The sequence below is a fragment of the Macrotis lagotis genome, chromosome X (assembly GCF_037893015.1).
Source record: "Macrotis lagotis isolate mMagLag1 chromosome X, bilby.v1.9.chrom.fasta, whole genome shotgun sequence".
Classification (NCBI taxonomy): Eukaryota; Metazoa; Chordata; class Mammalia; order Peramelemorphia; family Peramelidae; genus Macrotis; species Macrotis lagotis.
Window position 1 is genome coordinate 310,491,609 of NC_133666.1, and position 21,359 is coordinate 310,512,967.

The window sequence follows — 21,359 nt, forward strand, 5'->3', positions numbered from 1 at the left end:
AATCCAAAAAAATGCTGAAGAAAATAGCATGCTAAAAACCAGCTTAGGTCAAATGGATAAAACAGTTCAAAGTTATTGAGGAGAAGAATGCTTTAAAAAGCAAAATTGTCCAGATGGAAAAAGAGATAAGAAAACTCTCCGAGGAGAACAAATCCTTCAGACAAAGAATAGAATTCAGGGACATTGATGAATTTACCAGAAATCAGGAATCAATACTTCAAAACCAAAAATTGAAAAATTAGAAGAAAATGTGAAATATCTCATTGAAAAAACAACTGATATGGAAAACAGACTTAGGAAAGATAATTTAAAAACTATTGGAATACCTGAAATTCATGATCAGGAAAAGAGCCTTGACATCATTTTCAAAGAATTATTACAGGAAAATTGCCCTGATATTCTAGAAGCAGAGGGCAAAATAGAAATGGAGAGAATCCACCAATCCCCCCGAGAAAGAGATCCCCAAAAACCAACCCCTAGGAATATTATAGCCAAGTTCCAGAACTCCCAAGTCAAAGAGAAAATATTACAAGCAGCCAGAAGGACACAGTTCAAATATCATGGAGCAGCAGTCAGGATCACACAGGACTTAGCAGCAACTACATTGGAAGCTCGGAGGGCTTGGAATACAATATACCAGAAGGCAAAAGAGCTTAAAATGCAACCCAGCATCAACTACCCAGCAAAAATGAATGTCCTCTTCCAGGGAAAAAGATGGACTTTCAATGAACCAGGGGGATTTCAAATGTTCCTGTTGGAATGCCCAGAGCTGAACAGAAGGTTTGATCTTCAGATACAGGACTGAGGTGAAGCATGGAGATTGGAGGAGAGGGGGGAGAAATATGAGGGACTTAATAAGGATGAACTGCATGCATTCCTGCATAGAAAAATGACACTGATAATACTCATATGAACCTTCTCAGTTAATAGAGCAGGTAGAGGGAGCTTTTATAATTGAAGCACAGGAGAAAGCTGAATTCGAAGATAAAATATGGTGTAAAAATGGAGTCAATAGAAAAAAAGGGAAATGTAATGGGAGAAAGAAAAAGGAGAGGGGGAATAGGCCAAGATATTTCATATAAGACTTTTCTTTATTACAATAATCTATTGCAATGATATGGAAGGGGGGGAGGCAAGGGGTAATGAAGGAATCTTTGCTCTCATTGGAGGTGGCTAGGAGAAGAAACAGTGGGGTATAGACATCTGGAGTAAGAAGGGGGGAGCAGGGGGAAGGAGTGGGGATGTGAATAAAGGAGGAGAGGATGGATCATGGGGGGAGAGTGGTCAGATATAACACATTTTCTTTTTTACTTCTTGCAAGGGGCTGGGATTGGATGGCCTGTCAGGGACCATAGGGCCAGGTGGATTCTGGGCCTAAGGGGTGGTATGGGGGCTCAGGGCTTCTTGGCCCCAGGACCAGGTATCTGTCTGCTGCACCACTCAGCGACCCTACAGCAGAGTCAGAGTGAAAGGAGAGAGAAAACATAGCACATGGTAGTGGAGAAATACGAAAGGGGGGAGCTGTGATCAACAATAGCAACAGTGGAAAAATATGGAAGTAACTTTTGCGATGGACTTATCCTAAAGAATGTGATCCACCCACAACAGAGTTGTTGGTGTTGGAACAAAGACTGAAGCACATTTTTTATTATTATCATTTGGGGGGGGGTGCAGGGCAAATGGGACTGGGTAGCCTGCCAAGAGATGCATAGCAGGGTGATTATTGGTTGTCTGAGGCTGGATTTGGACCCGGGTGCTCCTGGCTCAAGGGCCAATGCTCTGTCCACCACCCAGCCACCCCTACTATTATTACTATTTTATTTTATTTTGGGTTTTTTTTCTTTTTTTTGGTTTTTTGCAGGGCATTGGGGTTTGGGTGGCTTGCATGTCACATGGCTGGGTGATTGTTGGGTCTCTGGGGCCGGATGTGGGCTCAGGTGCTCGTGGCTCCAGGGCTGGTGCTCCGTCCATTGTGCCACCTGGCCATACCTACAATTATTACTATTTTTTTTAATTTTAATTTTTTTCTCTCCCGTTTTTCGCTCAAGCAAGTCTATATTTATAGGGGGAGGGGGTATTTTGTTTACTCTTAAACAAGAATATTTTATTAATGTAAAACAAAATTATTTGTACAAAATGAGAATAAATATTAAAAAAAGAAATGATGCAGGTCAGCCTCGATGGACTTGCTCATCCCTTCAGTGCAACAATCAGGGATAATTTGGGGCTATCTGTAAAGGGGAATACCATCTGTGCAGAGAAAGAATTACCGACTTTGAACAAAGACCAAAAACTATTATCAAATTAGGTAAAAAAAAAGTTATATTATTATGTAATTTTACTATCTCATACTTTATTTTTATTCCTTAAGGATATGATTTCTCTGTCATCACATTTAACTGAGATCAATGTATAACATGGAACCAATGTAAAGACTAACAGAATGCCTTCTGTGGAGGGTGGGGGGAGGGAAGCAAGAATGGGGGGGAATTGTAAAACTCAAAATAAATAAAATCTTTCTAATAAAAAATAAAATTAAAAATTAAAAATTAAAAAAATTAAAAAATAAATCAATAGGGGGTCAGTTTACAACTCAAGAGCAGGAACATCCACTCATTTGACAAGATTTAACAGCATTTTAGGTCACACATTTTGTTTCTGCTATATTCATAATTCTCTACATCATTTCCCTGCATCAAAAGAATTTAAGTATCATAAATTTCCTAGAAAAATATGACCAAAAAACCCCAACAACTACCCAGGAAACAAACATCACTGACACTATAATGAAGGAAAATAAAGGAAAACTACTCAAAAGTTTCTAGATACAGAAAACAAAAAAGAATTGCTTTAAAAATTCACATATATTTGCCAGGAAAAAAAAAAGAGCAAACCTGCTATTCAAAATCTAAGATAAAATATATTAGTTAGTGAAATTTTTCAGTGACAAGTAACAAATTCTACAAGTCCAAATATATAGAGGGAAAATGTGAAGTTCTACCTCACACTCATCAGATTCCCACATCCTAACAAGAGATTCCTTCCACCCTCTCTCCCTTCCTTCCTTTCTTCTCTCTCCCTTTCCTCCTTCTCTCCTTTCCTTCCTTCCATCCATGTGGTGTGGAGGTAAAGAAAGAGGAAAAGAAATGCTTGTTAGGGGCGCCTAGGTGGCATAGTGGATAAATCACTGGCCCTGGAGTCAGGAGTATCTGGGTTCAAATCCGGTTTCAGACACTTAATAATTACCTAGCTGTGTGGCCTTGGGCAAGCCACTTAACCCCGTTTGCCTTGCAAAAACCTAAAAAAAAATGCTTGTTAATTAAAAATAAAAGCCATATTCACTAGATTTGAAAAAATGACTAAAAAATAAAATTATACTCTTTGAAGGTGATATAGAAGGTGAGGCACATAACACCATTCTTAGAGATGTAAATTGGTCCAGATATTCAGAGCAGCAAATTGAAACCGTATCTAAAAAGTCACTAAACTATAATTTTGAACTAGAGATACCACTATGATGCATATAACCAAAAGAGATAAAACAATGAGTAAAATGTCCTATTATGTATAGAAATATTCATGGGAGAACAATTAATTGTCAGAGTACCCATCAATTGGATAAAAAAAAATTATGAAGAAACCATTTTTGCATGATAAGAAGTGGGAGATGGGATAGATTCAGAGAAACCTGGGAAGACTTTTTATCAACTAAATGAGAAGAACCAGGAGAATAATTCATATAATGACTACTATATGCAAAGGAAAGCATGTAATTACAACCACAGCTTTAGAATGGCAATACATACTTCATACTTTCAGACAGAGGCAATGAACTAGACATTCAGAATGAAACATACATTTTTGAACATGGTTAATGAATGAATTTCTTTTGCTTGACTATCCTTATTTGCTTAAAGGGGAATGTTTTTACATTGAAGGGGTAGAAGAAAAAGAAGAGAGATGATTATAATGATGCCCTAAAAAAGAGTAAAAAACAAAATAAAATCAATGAAACAATTTAAAAATGCACAGAAGAGTAAAGGAGGTACAAAGCAGAATAGCTTTGAAGCTAACATAATGAATTTATTATATACTTTTAAAAAGGAAACAAATTAGAGATTTGTAGATTCGCATGCAATCTTTTTTCTGTTCTTTGCATATGGAAATGTTTATGTTGCTATTTAGAAAAACAAAAAATTATATAGCATACATACGTGTGCACATATATCCATATATATCCATATAGGGAGCTGCTCTTTTGCTTTGGAAGGGTTGTCAGCTGAATGAGTAGCAGAAAGACCTGGCCACCGCTCTTCCCTGTTTCCCTGGACTTAAAAGCTCAAGGAGATGTAAAAATTAATTTGGATCAAACTATTTAGGATTATGTATTAACAATTACTGCAGTTATAGCAGGTGGTTTATCAGTCCATGGATTCAAGTTGGATGACCAGTGTTTGGCAAAATTGATGGAGATTTTTTACTTAACAAGTTCAACTTGGAAATGAGGAAGGCTTCCCAGAGGATTCATTCACTTTCTATTCAAATAGTAAAGTTACAGAAAAAGTAGAATGCATGTTTTCCAAAATCTGAAACAGTGATTGTGGCAACATATTAGTGTAAGCATGAAATTGGCCACTACCATAATTTGATTGAATCAGTATTTATTAAATACCTGTTTCGATATGACTTAGGCAGCTAGGTGGTGCCATGGTGGACAGAGGGATGGGGTTGATTAGACCTAAGGTCAATTAGACCTAAGTTCAAATCTGGCCTCAGACACTTACTGGCTGTGTGATACTGGATAAGTCATGTCATCTCTGGTTGCCTCAGTTTCCTCATTTGTGAATGAGAATAATAACAGATTCTATCATGCAGGGTTGTTGAGAGGATCAAAAGAGATGATACTTATAAAGTGCTTAGCCAGTGCCTGGCCAGTTTATTTATTTATTTATTATGTTCATTTATTATGTTTTGCCTTCTCCATCCTACCTATGTGCCAGGAACTGTGGTAGACACTGGAATACAAAGATAAAAAGGAAATGGTCCCTATTCTTCAAGAGCTTTCATTTTCCTAAGTAGATGAAGGTCAAGATATGGAATGAACAGTCAAGTACATCCAAGGTAATCTGAGGAGAGAGCATAAGAAGAGTGGGTAGCAGTTTAAGATTCTAACAGACTAAGATGAAGCAACAGTACTTTGTGCCAATGCCAACAGGCTTTGGAAAGCAGCTAGAGTACCAACATGGCTGGAGCATGAAGAACATATATAATGCCATGCTGAGGATTTTCTATGTTATCTTACAATGAGAAATCACTAGACACTTTAAACATGGAACAGCCATTATTCAACTGTGCCTTTGAGGAAGATTATTTTGGCAGCTGTGTGGAGAATGAATTGGAAACAATGAGCAATTAAATGGCTGTTATAATGGTATAGGTATATCCTAGGTGGGAGGGGAGAAGATGTATATGAGAATTGTCTTAGAAGAAATGAATAAAATTCAAAGTATTCTTTTTGCCCTAAAACTAGCTGTACTTCAGATAATTTCAAAAGTACAGAGATCCAGGAAATGGAAGCAAGAGCCAGCAAGCAGGAGCCTCCAGGCAACTATGCCCTGAGTGCTCAGCCCACCGAAGGTAGGGGAGGGAGAATTCCAAGGTCTGTCCTCTGTCCCTGGAACAGGACTCTAGGGCTCTGACCACATTCAGATCCTGGTTGCAGTCTAGGCCCTCCCACAGAATAAGGAACCCCCCTCAGTCCCATGGCAGAGGGGTGCGCTTGTGGTCATTCACAGACCAGGAAAGCGGTCAGAACCTCACACACTAAGGTCCTTGTTGGGGGGGGAGGTGTCCCAATAATACTCAAAATTTCAGGAAATACCCCAAAGCCAGGCACAGGCTGAGGAAATGAGTAATCAGGGGGGAAAAAGGGGGACCATACCACTGACAAATACTTTCTCTATGATCCCAAGGAGGATCAAAATACTCAATCTGAAGATGAGGAAGTACAAGCTTCTGCATCTAAAGACTCCAAGAAATATAGAAATTGGGTTCAGGCTATGACAGAGCTCAAAAAAGATTTTGAAAATCAAGTAAGGGAGATAGAAGGAAAATTGGGAAAAGAAATGAAAGAGATGCAGGAAAAACATGAAAACAAAGTCAGCAGCTTAGTCAAGGAGATCCAAAATAAAAATGCTGAAGAAAATAACATGTTAAAAACCAGCTTAGGTCAAATGGATAAAACCGTTCAAAAAGTTATTGAGGAGAAGAATGCTTTAAAAAGCAAAATTTTTCAGATGGAAAAGGAGATAAGAAAGCTCTCTGAGGAAAACAATTCCTTCAGATGTAGAATGGAGCTATAGGAAACTGATGACTTTATGAGAAATCAAGACACAATACTTCAACACCAAAAGAATGAAAAATTAGAAAAAATGTAAAACATCTCATTGAAAAAACAACTGATCTGGAAAATAGATTCAGAAAAAGATAATTAAAAAATTATTGGGCTACCTGAAAATCATGATCAGGAAAAGAGCCTTATTTTTAAAGAATTCCTAGAGGAAAATTGCCTTGATATCCTAGAAGCAGAGGGCAAAATAGAAATGGAGAGAATCTACCTATTTCCCCTGGAAAGAGATCAAAAAAAACCAACCCCCAGGAATATTCTAGCCAAGTTCCAGAACTCCCAAGTCAAAGAGAAAATATTACAAGCAGCCAGAAGGACACAATTCAAATATTGTGGAGCTGCAGTCAGGATCACACAGGACTTAGCAGCAACTACATTAAGGGCTCATAGGGCTTGGAATATAATATTCCAGAAGTCAAAAGAACTTGGAATGCAACTGAGAATAAACTACCTAGCAAAACTGAACATTCTCTTCCAGGGGAAAAGATGGACCTTCAATGAAACAGGAGAATTTCAAATGCTCCTGTTGAAACAACCAGAGCTGAATGTAAAGTTTGACCTTCAAATACAGGACTCAGGTGGAGCATAAAGAGTGAAGGAGAAGGGTAAATAATGAGGGACTTAATGATGATGAGCTGCATGTATTCCTGCATAGAGAAATGATGCTGATAATGCTCATAAGAAACTTCTAAGGTTAACAGAGCAGGTAGAAAGAGCTTTTATATATGAAGCAGAGGAGAGAGCTGAATTTGAAGATATATAATATATTGAAAAATGGAGTCAATCGCTAAAAGGGAAATGTATGGGGAGTAAGACAAAGGACAGGTGGAATAGGCTAAGATACTTCATTTAAAAGACTTTTTTTTTGCAAGGAGCTTTTGCAATGATATGCAAGGGGGGAAGGCAAGGGGGAATGAGGGAACCTTCACTCTTATCAGAAATTCCCCAATTGAAAACTGGACAAAGGATATGCAAAGGCAATTTACAGATGAGGAGATCAAAGCAATACATAGTCATATAAAAAATTGCTGTAAATCATTACTTATTAAACAAATGCAAATTAAAGCTTCTCTGAGGTATCACCTCACACCTCTCAGACTGGCCAATATGACTAGAAAGGATAACGATCATTGTTGAAAGGGTTGTGGGAAATCTGGGACATTGTTGATGGAGCTGTGAACCCATCCAACCATTCTGGAGAGAAATTCAGAACTACACCCAAAGGGCAACAAAAATGTGCATGCCCTTAGATCCAGCAATGAAAAAGGGTAAAAACATCACTTGTACAACAATATTCATAGCAGCCTTGTTTGTGGTGGCAAAGAATTGGAAATCAAGTAATTGTCCTTCAATTGGGGAATGGCTTAGCAAACTGTGGTATATGTATGTCATGGAACACTACTGTTCTATTAGAAATCAGGAGGGATGGAAATTCAGGGAAGCCTGGAAAGATTTGCATGAAGTGATGCTGAGCGAGATGAGTAAAACCAGAAAAACATTGTACACCCTAATGGCAACATGGGGGCTATGATCAACCTTGATGGACTTGTTCATTCCATCAGTGCAACAATCAGGGACAATTTTGGGCTGTCTGCAATGGAGAATACCATCTGTATCCACATAAAGAACCTTGGAGTTTGAACAAAGTTCAAGAACTATTTCCTTTCATTTAGGAAAAAAACTGATATCTTATTGTCTGATCTTGTTATCTCTTATGCTTTATGTTTCATCCTTAAGGATATGATTTCTCTCTCATCACGTTTAATTTGGATCAATGTACAGCATGGAAGCAATGTAAAGACTGACAAATTGCCTTCTCTGGGGGGTAGGGGGGAGGGAAGTAAGAGTAAGAGAAAAATTGTAAAACTCAAAATAAATAAAATCTTTAATAAAAAATTTTAAAAAAGAAATGGCTCAGAGAGGAAACAGTATACACACTCAATACGGTATAGACATCTGGAGTAAGGAGAGAAGGGGGATGTGGGTGATGGAGGAGAGGGTAGATCATGGGAGAGAACAGTCAGATATAACTCATTATCTTTTTTTACTTTTTGCAAGGTGCTGGAATTGGTTGACCTGTCCAAGACCACGGGGCTCGGTGCTTGCTGGGTCTCCAGGGTGGTTTGCGGGCTTGGGGGCCTCTTGGCCCCAGGGCCAGTGCTTTGTCTGCTGTGCCATTTGGCTGCCCTACAGCACATTTTGGAAGAGGGACAGGATGAAGGGAGAGAGAGAATATAGTATATGGTAGTGGGGAGGAATGGATGGAGGGAATTACAGTCAGCAACAGCAACTGTGGAAAAGTATGGAGGTGGCTTCTGTGATGGACTTATGATGAAGAATGCGATCCACCCAAGACAGAGATGATGGTATCAGAACCAGACTAAAGCACATTTTTTCCCCTCTTTCTTTTACTTATTTCTCATGAAGTTCTATATTTTTGTGGGGGTGGAGTATTATTTTTGCTCTTAAAGAAGAATATTTTAGCAGTGTATAAAGAATTGTGGAGTTTGAACAGAGACCAAAGACTATTACCTTTAGGATATGATTTCTCTTTTATCACATTCAACTTGGATCAATGTATACCATGGAAACAATGTAAAGACTAGGACTGCCTTCTGTGGGGGTGGGGAGAGCAAGATTGGGGGAAAGGTTGTGGAATACAAAATAAATTTTTTTTAAAAAAAAAGTACGTGGAAAGTTTCATGTTTTCACTACACACAAAACTGTAAAGCCATTCAAATGGATAATCTTCAAAAGATGATTAATCTCCATGAAAACAGCTGATTGTGAGATTCTAGTAGAGGCTGCCAATAATTATATGATGGTTATTTCTGTCTTTTTTTCTTTCTCTAATTTTTTTAGGTGCATGTTTAGTTTATTGATTTCCTCTTTCTCCAATTTATTCATATAAGCATTTAGAGCTTTAATATATCCCCTGAGAGTCGCTTTGAATGAATCCCATAGGTTTTGATATGTTGTTTCATTATTATCATTATCTAGGATAAAATGGTTAATTCTTTCTATAATTTGTTTTTTGGTCCACTCATTTTTTAAAATGAGGTTATTCAGTTTCCAATTTGTTCTGGGTCTATACCTCCTTGGCCCATTATTGCATATGACTTTTATTGCATTGTGATCTGAGAAAGATGTATTCACTATTTCTGCCTTTCTGCAGTTGATCATTAGGTTTTTGTGTCCTAGTACATGGTCAATTTTTGTATAAGTTCCATGTACTGCAGAGAAAAAGGTATATTCCTTTCTATCCCCATTCAGATTCCTCCATAAGTCTACCATATCTAATTTTTCTAACAATCTCTTTACCTCCCTAATTTCTTTCTTGTTTGTTTTATGATTCGATTCATCTAGATCTGATAGTGGGAGGTTGAGGTGTCCCACTAGTAGAGTTTTGCTGTCTGTGTCTTCCTGTAGTTCTTTCAGTTTCTCCTCTAAAAATTTGGGTGCTTTCCCACTGGGTGCATATATATTCAATATTGAAATGACTTTATTGTCTATGGTACCTTTTAGGAGGATAAAGTTTCCTTCCTTATCTCTTTTAACACTATCTATTTTTGCTTCTGCTTTGTCTGAGATAAGGATTGCTACCCCTGCTTTTTTTACTTCAGCTGAAGCAAAATATATTTTGCTCCAACCTTTTACCTTTACTCTATATGTATCTCTCTGCTTCAAATGAGTTTCTTATAAGCAGCATATTGTAGGATTCTGGTTTTTAATCCACTCTGCTATTTGCTTACGTTTTAAGGGAGAGTTCATCCCATTCAGATTCAAGGTTATGATTACTAATTCTTTATTGCCCTCAGTGCTATCTTCCCTCTGTTTGTATTTTCCCCCCTTCCCCACCTTTTATCCATATTCCCCAGTCTTTTGTTTCTGAAAACCACCCCTTCAGTGTATTTGCCCTCCTATATCACACCCTCCCCTTTCTTTCCCCTTTCCCTTTTCCCTTCCCTTCCTTTTGTTATTTCCCCTTATTTCCCCCACTTCCCTTCCCTTTCTCTGTCCCCCCCTCCCCCTTTTTCCTTTTTCCCCTTTTAATACTTGAAAGGTTAGATGTTTTATAAGTTAACTGAGTATATGTAGGTTGACTTTAAGCCAAGTCTGATGAGAAGAAGATTCAGGTGTTTCTCCTCTGCTCCCTTCTTCCCCACTATTATCATAGGTTTTTTGGTAATTTTTAGTGTAATGAGATTTACCCCATTCAATCCCCTCCCTCCTCCCGTCTCTTTCCTGTCCCCCTTTTTAGGGAGGTAGTGTTTTTTTAGATCATTCTAAGTCATAGAAAATTCTGAGTGTCTGTCCCTTCTAGTTCAATATATTCTATCGGATAGAGTCAAAATTCCTGAGAGTTATTAGTCTTTCTCCCAAGTGGAGTTAAAGCCAGTTATATCCCATTAGATAGTAGTCTCATGGATAGGTCATGAATGTCCATCATTTCTGGCTAGGTGTATTCTCTCTGTTAGAGTTACATTTCTCAAAGTTTATGAGAATCTTTTTTTCCCCCCATGCTGGGATATAGCCAGTTTCAAATTACTGGATTCCATTTTTTTTCCTTTTACTGCCCCCCCCTTTTTTTTACCTTTTCATGTGTCTCTTGAACCTCCTGCTTGATGTCCAAATTTTATGTTTAGCTCTGGTCTTTTCATCAGAAATTTTTGGAATTCTTCCATTTTGTTAAATGTCCATCTTTTTCCCTGGAAGAGAAGGCTCAGCTTTGCAGGAAAGTAGATTCTTGGCTGCATTCCAAGCTCCTGTGCTCTTCGAAATATCTCGTTCCAGGCCCTTCAAACCCTTAAAGTTGATGCAGCCAGGTCCTGCGTGATCCTTACTGTGGCTTCTTGATATTTAAATTGTTTTTTCCTGGCTGCTTGCAGGATTTTCTCTTTTATCTGATAGTTCTGCAGTTTGGCCACAACATTCCTTGGTGTTTTCATTTTAGGATCTTTTTCTGGTGGGGATCGATGTACTCTTTCAATAACTACTTTGCCCTCTGATTCCATGGTATCAGGGCAGTTTTCCATCACTAGATCCTGTAATATTAAGTCCAGGCTTTTTTTCTCTTCAATGTTTTCAGGAAGTCCTATAATTTTCAGGTTGCCCCTCCTCGATCTATTCTCAAGGTCAGTGGTTTTGTTGATGAGGTATTTTACATTTGCTTCTATTTTTTCTATTTTTTGATTTTGTTTAACTGATTCTTGCTGTCTCATGGAGTCATTAGTTTCTGTAGACTCCATTATTTTTTGGGGGGAGGAGTTTTCTTCATTAACCTTTTGCAACTCCTTTTCGAATTGGTCAATTCTACTTTTGAAAGAGCTTTCCATTTGACCAATTGAGGTTTTGAGAGAATTAATTTCTTTTTGCATTTGCTCATTTGAGGATCTGAGAGAATTATTCTCATTTTGTAATTGTCCAATTGATGATCTGAGAGATTTATTCTCCTTTTGTGTTTGTCCCATTGTACTTTCTAAGGTTTTTTTTTCTTGTTGCAAGGTATTAATTGTCTCTCCCAAATTTTTAAGCTCCTTCCTTATTTCTTCAAGGAAGTCTTGCTGTGCTGGAGACCAGATTGTATTCTCCTCAGAGGTTCCAGGTCTCTCTGAGTTGGGGTCTTTCCCTTCCAGGAATTTTTCTATGGATCCACCTTTTCGCTGACTCTTCTTCATTATGCTAAGACCTTGAGTTGGGGGTGGGGCTGGTTCACCTGGGCTTGGGATCGCTAAAGGCTTTACTGCATGCAGTTTCTCTGGCTGGCCAGTAGGAAGTGCTGGTTGCCCTCTCTGGAGTGTCTGTGACCTTGGTTGAGAGGCCTTCTCCCTTTGCTTGAAGGCAGGAGTTGGAACTATTGAATTCTTTTGCCTTCAATCAATGGTGGGCTTTACCCTGGCCTGAGGTCATTCCTCAGCTGGGCTGGTTCTTCTGCTCACATACCTGGGCCTGATGCAGAAGTAGTTTGCATTTGTTTGTTTGGGAAGAGGCCTCTGTGCAATGGAGGCGTGGACTCAGAATTTCTCAGACCCGAGGAGCCTAGGCCTGGTGTCCGCAGCTCTCCTGCACCAGGACTCTTCCCCCAGCCTGCTCCCCAAGCTCCAGGGGGACAGCACCAACACCAGCACCTCTGCTTCCCCACAGACCCAAGCCCCTTTCGTCCAGCCCCACCGCTGATCCAGCAGGTCTGGCTCTCCTGCCCTCCGACTCCCGGTTCCAATTCAGCTGTTAATCTGGCTGATCCGGGGCTGATCCTCCCTCTGAGCCCAGACTCACCTGCCCAAATTCGGCCAAAGCTGCTGCAGGAGACAAATCCTGAGGTAGATGTTCTTTCTCCTGGCTTTTCTTTCTGGGTTTTGTGGGTCGGATTTCTTTTAAGAGGTTTGTTTCATGTGATAGATGGGGAAAGATCAGGAGACTTTAGAACTGTGCCTGTCTTCTCTCTGACATCTTGGCTGGAAATCCCCTGTCTTTTTTTCCTAGATACTTTGTGACCCCATTTGAGATTTTCTCGACAAAGATACTAGAGTGATGTGTTATTTCCTTCTCCAGCTTATTTTACAGATAAAGAAATTGAGGTAAACAAGGTTAAGTAACTTGTCCAGGGTCACACAACTAGCAAGTACTTGAGGCAGGAACTGAACTGACTCCAGGCCCAACACTCTATTCACTGCACCACCAAGATGTCCTTGAATAATGGATATGAATAAAACAGATAGTAGCTTGATATCCTTTACCCTTTTAATGCCCAGGTGCCAATGATATGATAGACACAACTAAGCAAGCAAATGAATCCATCTAAACAAAAACATAAATGTGTATAGATATTGTGGTTATAGATCATTCTTGTACTGCTTTTAGATGGCTCTGTATATTGTCAAAATATATTACTATTTATGTACTATGGGAACATATATTCTTGTTAGACTTCATAAGCCACTGCTATTCTCAGAAAAATGTTGGGGCAGCTAGGTGGCACAGTCGATAGTGAACTGGCCCTGGAGTCAGGAGTACCTGAGTTCAAAACCAGCCTCAGACACTTAATAATTACCTAGGTGTGTGGCCTTGGGCAAGCCACTTAACACCATTTGCCTTGCCAAAAAAAAAGAAAGAAAGAAAAATTTCAAGAAACGACTAATAAAATAGTTTTAGTGTCGTAAGTGGCACAAGTGACTCTTGCTGTCAAGATTCTCTCTGGAAAATTATAGCATGAATGGTTTGTTAAAAAATACTTTTAAAAATAACAGTTTGATATGATAAACTAAACAACGTACTGCTTATTACTAATGAAAGGAGACAAGAAAAAGAACAGGTAAATCAATCTGAAATTATCTATTCAGTATCTACCATGTCCTGAACCTTTGACAAGTGCTACAGGGGATACAATCAATCAATATTTAAGTATCTGCTACAGTATCTGCCAGGCTGTGCTATAAGGGTTAAGATAAAAATGGCAAAAATGAAAGAGTCCTCATCTTCAAAGAGTTTCTATTTTATAGGGGAAGATAATCTGTACACATAGATATACAAAGTATATTTTAAAAAAATAAGGGAAGGGATGGTATTAGCATATAAGAAGATCAGGAAAGGCCTTCATCTCTTTCATAAGATGACCTGAGCTTTGGAAAAAACTAAGAGGTGAAGTGAGAGAGAATTTCAGGCAAGGAAGACAGCCTACTCAAAGGCTGACATTGAATTTATGTATAAGAAGGTCATCTTCTACCCACAATAAATGACACTGAATTTATTTTTTCAAATTATATGTATTCATATATATTTGTTTTTATGAGTACATGCTGTTTTTGTACGTAAAATGTAAATTCATTTAGGTTGTCTTAGTGGCTGATATACTTAATAAATGTTTTCAAATGAATAATTTTTCATTGGAAGAGGGAAAGACAAGGCAGGGAGACTGATCAGGATGCTACTGTCCTGCTATTGGACTTTGCTGACTCTGGAAGAGGAGTTTGACAACTTTGTGCAACTCTGCCTCACTTAAATCCAATTCACAAGCAACTCTTTGAATCCTTCTTTAAAAACAAAGGACAAACAGTTCCCTGTGCCAGGGTGGCAATCAACAGAATATTAACTTATGATAATTCTAAGGTCAAATGGTAGTTTTTAAGGATTGGGAAAACATCAGCATGTTCATAAACATCAAGGAATGAACTAGTAGATAGAGAGGAGACTAAAGATTATTAGCAAGAAAGAGGAGACAAATGTGAAACATTTGGCATTATTTATTATAGCACTAATGATAATTACAAAAAGACTATCATAAAAAGAGTTGCTGGGTGAACATCGATACCAGTTCCTGAGGATGATGTGATAAGGAGATTTTACAAAAAACTTGATAAGAGCATGCAAATTAAGTAAGTCATCATACACTCTGATACTTGGTTATTTCAAAACAAAAGTGGGAAATGGTGAGGAGAACATAAGAGAAAGAGAAGGGAAAAATGAAAAAATTACACAGAGGCTTCATGCCTGTATATCATGTACACTTTCTTTGGAAAAAAACTGAAAGAAAATAAAAAAAAATAAAAAATAAAAAGGGGCAGCTAGGTGGCACAATGGATAGTGACCCTGGAGTCAGGAGGAGCTGAGTTCAAATTCGGCCTCAGATACTTAATAACTGCTTAGTTGTGTGACCTTGGGCAAGTAACTCTTAACCCCATTGCTTTAAATTAAATTTTAAAAGAAAAAGAAAAAACTAGTGGTCACCAGATATGGCACCATCAAATAATACAACAGAGAATGAAACAGTATGATAAATGTATGGGAAAGACAAGCTTTTCAAATGGAACTGAAATGAGTCATCTGTATACAATTAGACCATCAACTCATCAGAGCTATGAAAAGAATCATTGTAAAAAAAAAAATTACAAAAATATATCCTGCAAATTGAAACAACCCTAAACTCATTTAAGCAAGTAACTGAAAATAAAAAATGACAACTGGTCTACAATTGATGTCAACACCAACTCTAATAATTTCATCTGGTGTAATTAGTATAAATTAATTTACCCAACAAGAAAACCAAAAGAATCCAGAAAAATTATTTATTTAGGAAATAAGTGATTTCTTTGTCGGAGAAAAAAGATTACAAAAGGCAACACTGGGTTAGAATTCATTTGTAAAATCTTATGAAAATAAAAACAGGAAACAAGGCAGGTTGAACAAAAAATACACACACACACACACACACCCACACACACACACACACACACGAGGTTTATGCTAGAAAAATACAATGAGCGCATTGAGGTCTTCTCCAGAGGAAAAGATTCAAAAGGTGTAGAAAAATTCTGAGTTTTATTAATATCAAAAATGACTGAGAGAACAACAATAAAACTAACCTGTAAACAATGCTTATTTATACAAAATCTTTTGAGTTTCTTATGCACACAAATTGAAGGAGTCTGTGATAAGGATATTAGCAGAGAATAAGCAGGATCCACAAGTGATATTCAACAATAGACCACATGATTACCATTTTGCAATGAAATGGAAAGATGCAGGGAATATACTATCCCCTTACACTTTGTTGATTATGAAAAGAAAACAAAACCATTTGATTGGGCAGAACAAGGTCTTTTAAGTTCTTTTACATGTTTCCCCTCTATACACCAGGGTCATTCAAGATTCCTTGATAGATATAACAACAGACATGGCCCTGTTCAGTGACCGTCTCTGAAAATAAACATCAGATGAGGCATGAATCAGGGAGACGGTGATGGTGAAGTTCCATCACAGAGAAATTCCTTGGAAACAATGAGCTCCTCTGGTTGTAACTCCATCAAGACTCAGAAAATGGCAGTCTCCTTAGTTTAACTTGTCTGTCTACTCAGGAAAGACCAAAGGGGTAAGAGAATGTCTGCTCCCTACATTTGTAAGGATACCCTATAGAGCTCAGCCAACAGTATATATATCTGGGACAGACAGGACCGAGGGATGACAAAGTGGGCTCTGAGAAGAGTGGGCTGGATTCCATTTGGGAAAGAGCAAATCTTTATGGACCCCAAGATTCTCAAGAAGCAATTATCATTGCCTTGGCAACTAGAGGTCTCTGTAGAACCATCCAGTTTGGGAAGACATGGGCTCCTCCTAGCTAAGGAGCTTCAATCAGAGCTTAGTGGACAGCTTATCAGGAGGATGTGGAAGGCGTTTTTTTCAGGTACATGGTTGAACAATGTGGTCTCTGGGGTCCCTTCCTATTCTGAGACTGAACAAAAAATCAAGTTCAATTAAGTAGTAATCGGTAATGAACCAATGATAATAATAGTAGTTACTCTACTCTCTGGGACATTGAAGATAGAGGTAAGTAACTTCAAGCAATGATAAGGAACAAAAACAATACCAGGTATAGCTAACAAGATACAGAGTTAGAGACAGCAAATGGCCTCATAAACTTCAACTCTATCCACAATTTGGGAAAAAACTGTAGTTCATGTTACCATTCTTTTTCAGCTGTTGGTCACTCATACACATAGTCCCAAAGACCTACTTCCAGTGAGAAAGATGCCACAGTAAATAATAAAGGACATTTAGCAAAGGGAAGTTGGGGGCTTCACACTGACTTTCCCTCAGCAGCTAACTGTAATGCATTATGGGCAGAGGCAAAAGAAGAGACAAAAATTCAACAATTAAATACAGCCTTATTTTCCACTCTTTTCTACGTTATTTTCAATGCAAATCATTTTACTCCCATTATTTCTTCCAAATTTCTGATTTTTTTTTTTTATCTGGGGCTTTGGTTTCCCCAAGGATCCTGTAAGCTGCAAGACTACAGCTAACAGTTGAGAAGAGGTCAGCATCAACTTACTTTATACCTTCATTATTTGGGCAAATTATTGTTGAGTTAAGTAGACATCTAAAGATAGGATTTGCCTTAATGGCTCTGTTAAATATCCTGTTTCCCTCTGGACTCCTAGGCCTGGGTTTATGAATGCTCAGCAATTGAGGCGGGTCAAATTAGCCCTAATTGTGCACAGTAAACATTCCAACCTACTGATTATCTTAAATGATAATATTAAAGTTGAAATATTTATTATTCTACCATCTGTATCCAGAGAAAGAACCATGGAGTTTGAAAGAAGACCAAAGATTATTATCCTCAATTTTTAAAAAGTTGTCTGATATATTACATAATTTTGCTATCTCTAATGTTTTCTTTCTTCCTTATGGATCTGTTTTTTTCTCTCAACACATACAATTTTGATCTATGCATATTATGGAAACAAATGTAAAGACTATAACAGACAGCCTTCTATTGGGGGGAGGGGGAGGGAAAGGGGAAATTGTAAAATTCAAAACCTTGCAAAAAATGATTGGTAGAAATGACCACTGTATGTAATTGGAAAACAAAATACTTATATAATTATAAAAAAGAACTATTTATTTTCTTCCACTTCTTATCACATCAAATGACCCAGATGAGATGTTATTTTTTTTTCCTTTCTCTACCTACCACCACTAACTGATAAAACAGGTCAAGGAAAGGACTAAACACTTGTTTTTGTTTCTATTCATGAAAAGGGAGCCAACTTCTTTCTTTTCAGAGTGGAATGAATATGTTCTCTGTCCTGAAAAATGCCCCAAATCAGGTTTGACATTAGCCTGAAAGAATTTCCTCAGCTCCAGAAAGATCAATAATTACTCTGATTCGTAGAAGAATCAAGAATATTATGCATATTCTCTATAAGAAAATGTTTAACTTTTTCTTATGACCACAGTTGTATTTGCATTTATAGAGTGTTCGACAGTTCCCAAGGGCTTTTACGGTCATCATCCTAATATGATGATTATGTCATGTCAATAAAGGCAGGTATTATTATCCCCATTTTCAACTTCCTGACATATGTGTATATATATATATAATATATATATATATGTATATATACATATATATACATATACACACACATACAAAACTACATTTATACACACACACACACACACACACACACACACACACAAACACACATGCATATCATTTTGGTGAAACAGACGAAGAAACTCCAAATCCAGTCTGTGACGTGAATCAGGCATAAGACCAGAGAAGTTACTGTCACTTCTCTGGGCTTTTTAATTCCTCTATTTATTTGACTGACCCTAAAACCAGAATTCTAATGGTGGATTATGTATTCAATTAGAGAACATTTATTTTTCTACTTACTAGGCTCTCATAAAGAATAGATTTTCCTCTTATCTTTTAAAAAAATATGCTCACAAAATCTGACCACACTACTCTTTGAATCCTGAAAATTTTTAGGTACTTTATAGGTCTATGTCAAAATCCTAAGTAGCTTAAAATAATTTTTAAAAATATTTGACTTTCTGCAATGGAGAATACTATCTGTATCCAGATAAAGAGCTGTGGAGTTTGAAAAAGTTCAAGGACTATTCCCTTTAATTTAGAAAAAAAAAAAAACAGATATCTTATTGTTTGATCTTGTTATCTCATATACTTTTTGTTTCTTCCTTAAGGATATGATTTCTCTCTCATCACACTCAATTTGGATCAATGTACAACATGGAAATGATGTTAAGACTGACAAATTGCTTTCTGTGGGGGGTGGGGGGAGGGAATTAAGATTGGGGAAAATTGTAAAACTCAAAATCTTTAATAAAAAAATAATAAAAAAAGAAAAAAATTGACTTTAAAATGGAAGTAGTTCATTTAAAATACTATCATTTGGGAGTGCTAACATATGTTTTCTTTAGTAAGGATGAGTCTTACTTGATACAAGTATTAAGAATTGCAGAAAAACTTCAAATTAATCTTCAAATATTTAAATCAAATATAAACGCTTTCCCCAAAGTTCTCTGGATGAAATCTTTCTCTTGTGCTTACAGGCTCAGGAAAATGTATTCAAAAATGTACTGTCCTTGTCTCTTACCATGGCAGATTGGAAGCTGCTAAAACAAAGACAAGATCTTCAGATCGGGCCAAGCCATCCATCTGCATTAGCAATTCTGTTTTCATCCGAAGGCTTCCTTCATGTTCTCCCCTATCAAAAAGAAGAAATGCGTGAATTTATGAAGTGATGGGGAACCGTCACTTCTATTTCTAACAGTGGAGCTCACAGTAACTAACTCCTAGTCAGTATTTCAAATTCCTTCCAACTACAAACCATGATTAATTTATCCTAGCAAATACACATGCATTATGTCAAATTCTCTCTTCATTTCACTACAGTGAGAAGCCACTGATACAAAGCCAAAAAACAAAAACATATGACTTGGCTTAATCTTGGCATAAAGATTAACAGAATGGAAGTGAATGAATGCTAATGGGAGTATTTAACAGAAAAAGCCATCAAATTGAGGATTGGCAGTAAACTGGGAAACAGCACAAGACAAGGGTAAACGTGCTATTGGTAGATTAAAGGCAATGATGCTATGTCCGTCTGCAGCATAGTATATGTTATATAGTCTCTTCATATACCAATGTACACAGGCTGCCTATTTTTTAAGGATCTAAAATTGTCCAAGAAGAGACATAAATAACCAAACTGATGCTGTGATCCGTGTTTTCAATGGAGAACCAATATAAGTACAATGAAAGAACAGCTTACCCCACATGCAGTCAGAATGGAAAAGTGAGAGAGTTTCTGCACAATTAAGTTTCTCTCCCATCCCTTCCCTTTCTCCCCAAAACCACTCACTGTCAATAAGAAAGAAACCTCTTTTCCTAGGCTTGGATAACCCAAATTGCACCTGAATTGACCAAAACATCAGAAAGCTGCTCAGCTATTTGTTTTCACTTTGTGTCTTTGGACTTGCCCAAAGGAAGAGCATTTAAATTTCCTGTGACACAGTGGATAGAGTGCTGAGTCTGGAATCAGGAAGATCCAAGTTCCAAACTGGCCTCAGACTATCTGAGTGACCCTGGGCATGTCACTTAACCCTGTTTTGCTCAATTTTCCCCTCTGTAAAATGAGCTGGAGAAGGAAATGGGAAACTTTTCCAAGAAAAACTCAAATGGGGTCACAAAGAGTCAGGTGTAACTAAACTAACTTTTGTGGACAGCAGAACTTTCCATTTTTTGCCCTAAAATGGGCTAGTGGGTTTGGCAGTGGCAGGATCTGGAATCAAATTCTGACTCTACCTTTTTCCTAATTACATGCAAGTCACCTACTTTCTCTGGGCCTCAGTTTTCTTATCTGTGAAGTGCTAGAATTGCTAGCCTCTGATGTCTCTTTTAGCTCTAGATCTGTGATTCTCTGTAAAGGATGATGAAGGGAGTAAGAAAGTTTTCAAAGCAACACAGTGTGGATCCATATTATTTTTGGGGATTGCTTATCTCCTAATTAGATGAATTTTCTTAAAAGATATCACTTTAGGGATAGCTAGATGGCATAGTAGATAGAGTACCAGCCCTGGTATCAGGAGGACCTGAGTTCAAATCTGACCTCAGACACTTAATAATTACCTAGCTGGTGACCTTGGGTAAGTCACTTAACCCCATTGTCTTAAAAACAGAAAACAAACAAAAAGATATCACTTTAGGAAAGAGAGAAGAGAGGGAGGGAATTTGAATGTTAAAAATTGTGTATTTGGAAAAAAATGAAACATTTAAAAAAATTTCACTTAAATTTTTTCTAGTTACAATTCATTATTTTATTTTATAGGACAATGACAAGATGAAATGCATCTGAAGAAGGACAATAAGGAAGATAAGGGACCTAGAGAATTTATTATATAAAGACCTAGTTGTGTGACCTTGGGCAAGTCACTTAACCCTATTGTCTTAAAAACAAAAAATAAACAAACAAAAAGATATCACTTTAGGGAGGAGAGAAGACCAGCTGAATGAACTATATATTTCATATGGAGAAGAGCAGAGTTGGCAATGGGACAGGGGACACCATAGCTATCTTCAAGTGTCTGAAGAAGTCATCATGTGGAAAAGATTTGTTTTACTTAACCCCAGAGGACTCAATTAGTA

General features: G+C 37.5%; 1 protein-coding gene and 1 long non-coding RNA gene across 5 annotated transcripts in view; one reads left to right on the forward strand and one right to left on the reverse strand.

The window, feature by feature from the left end:
* KATNAL2 (katanin catalytic subunit A1 like 2) overlaps positions 1-21,359 on the reverse strand; it is a 143,092-nt gene that overhangs the window by 23,899 nt on the left and 97,834 nt on the right. For all 4 annotated transcript variants that reach the window (XM_074200495.1, XM_074200497.1, XM_074200496.1 and 1 more), the window contains one exon: positions 19,309-19,419. In XM_074200495.1, coding sequence (XP_074056596.1) covers positions 19,309-19,419 — 111 coding nt within the window. The remainder of the gene's footprint in view (positions 1-19,308; positions 19,420-21,359) is intronic.
* On the forward strand, positions 16,491-19,798 carry LOC141497722 (uncharacterized). Its single transcript, XR_012471417.1, has 3 exons — positions 16,491-16,583; positions 19,265-19,510; positions 19,608-19,798. It is a non-coding gene; the product is annotated as an uncharacterized LOC141497722 (long non-coding RNA).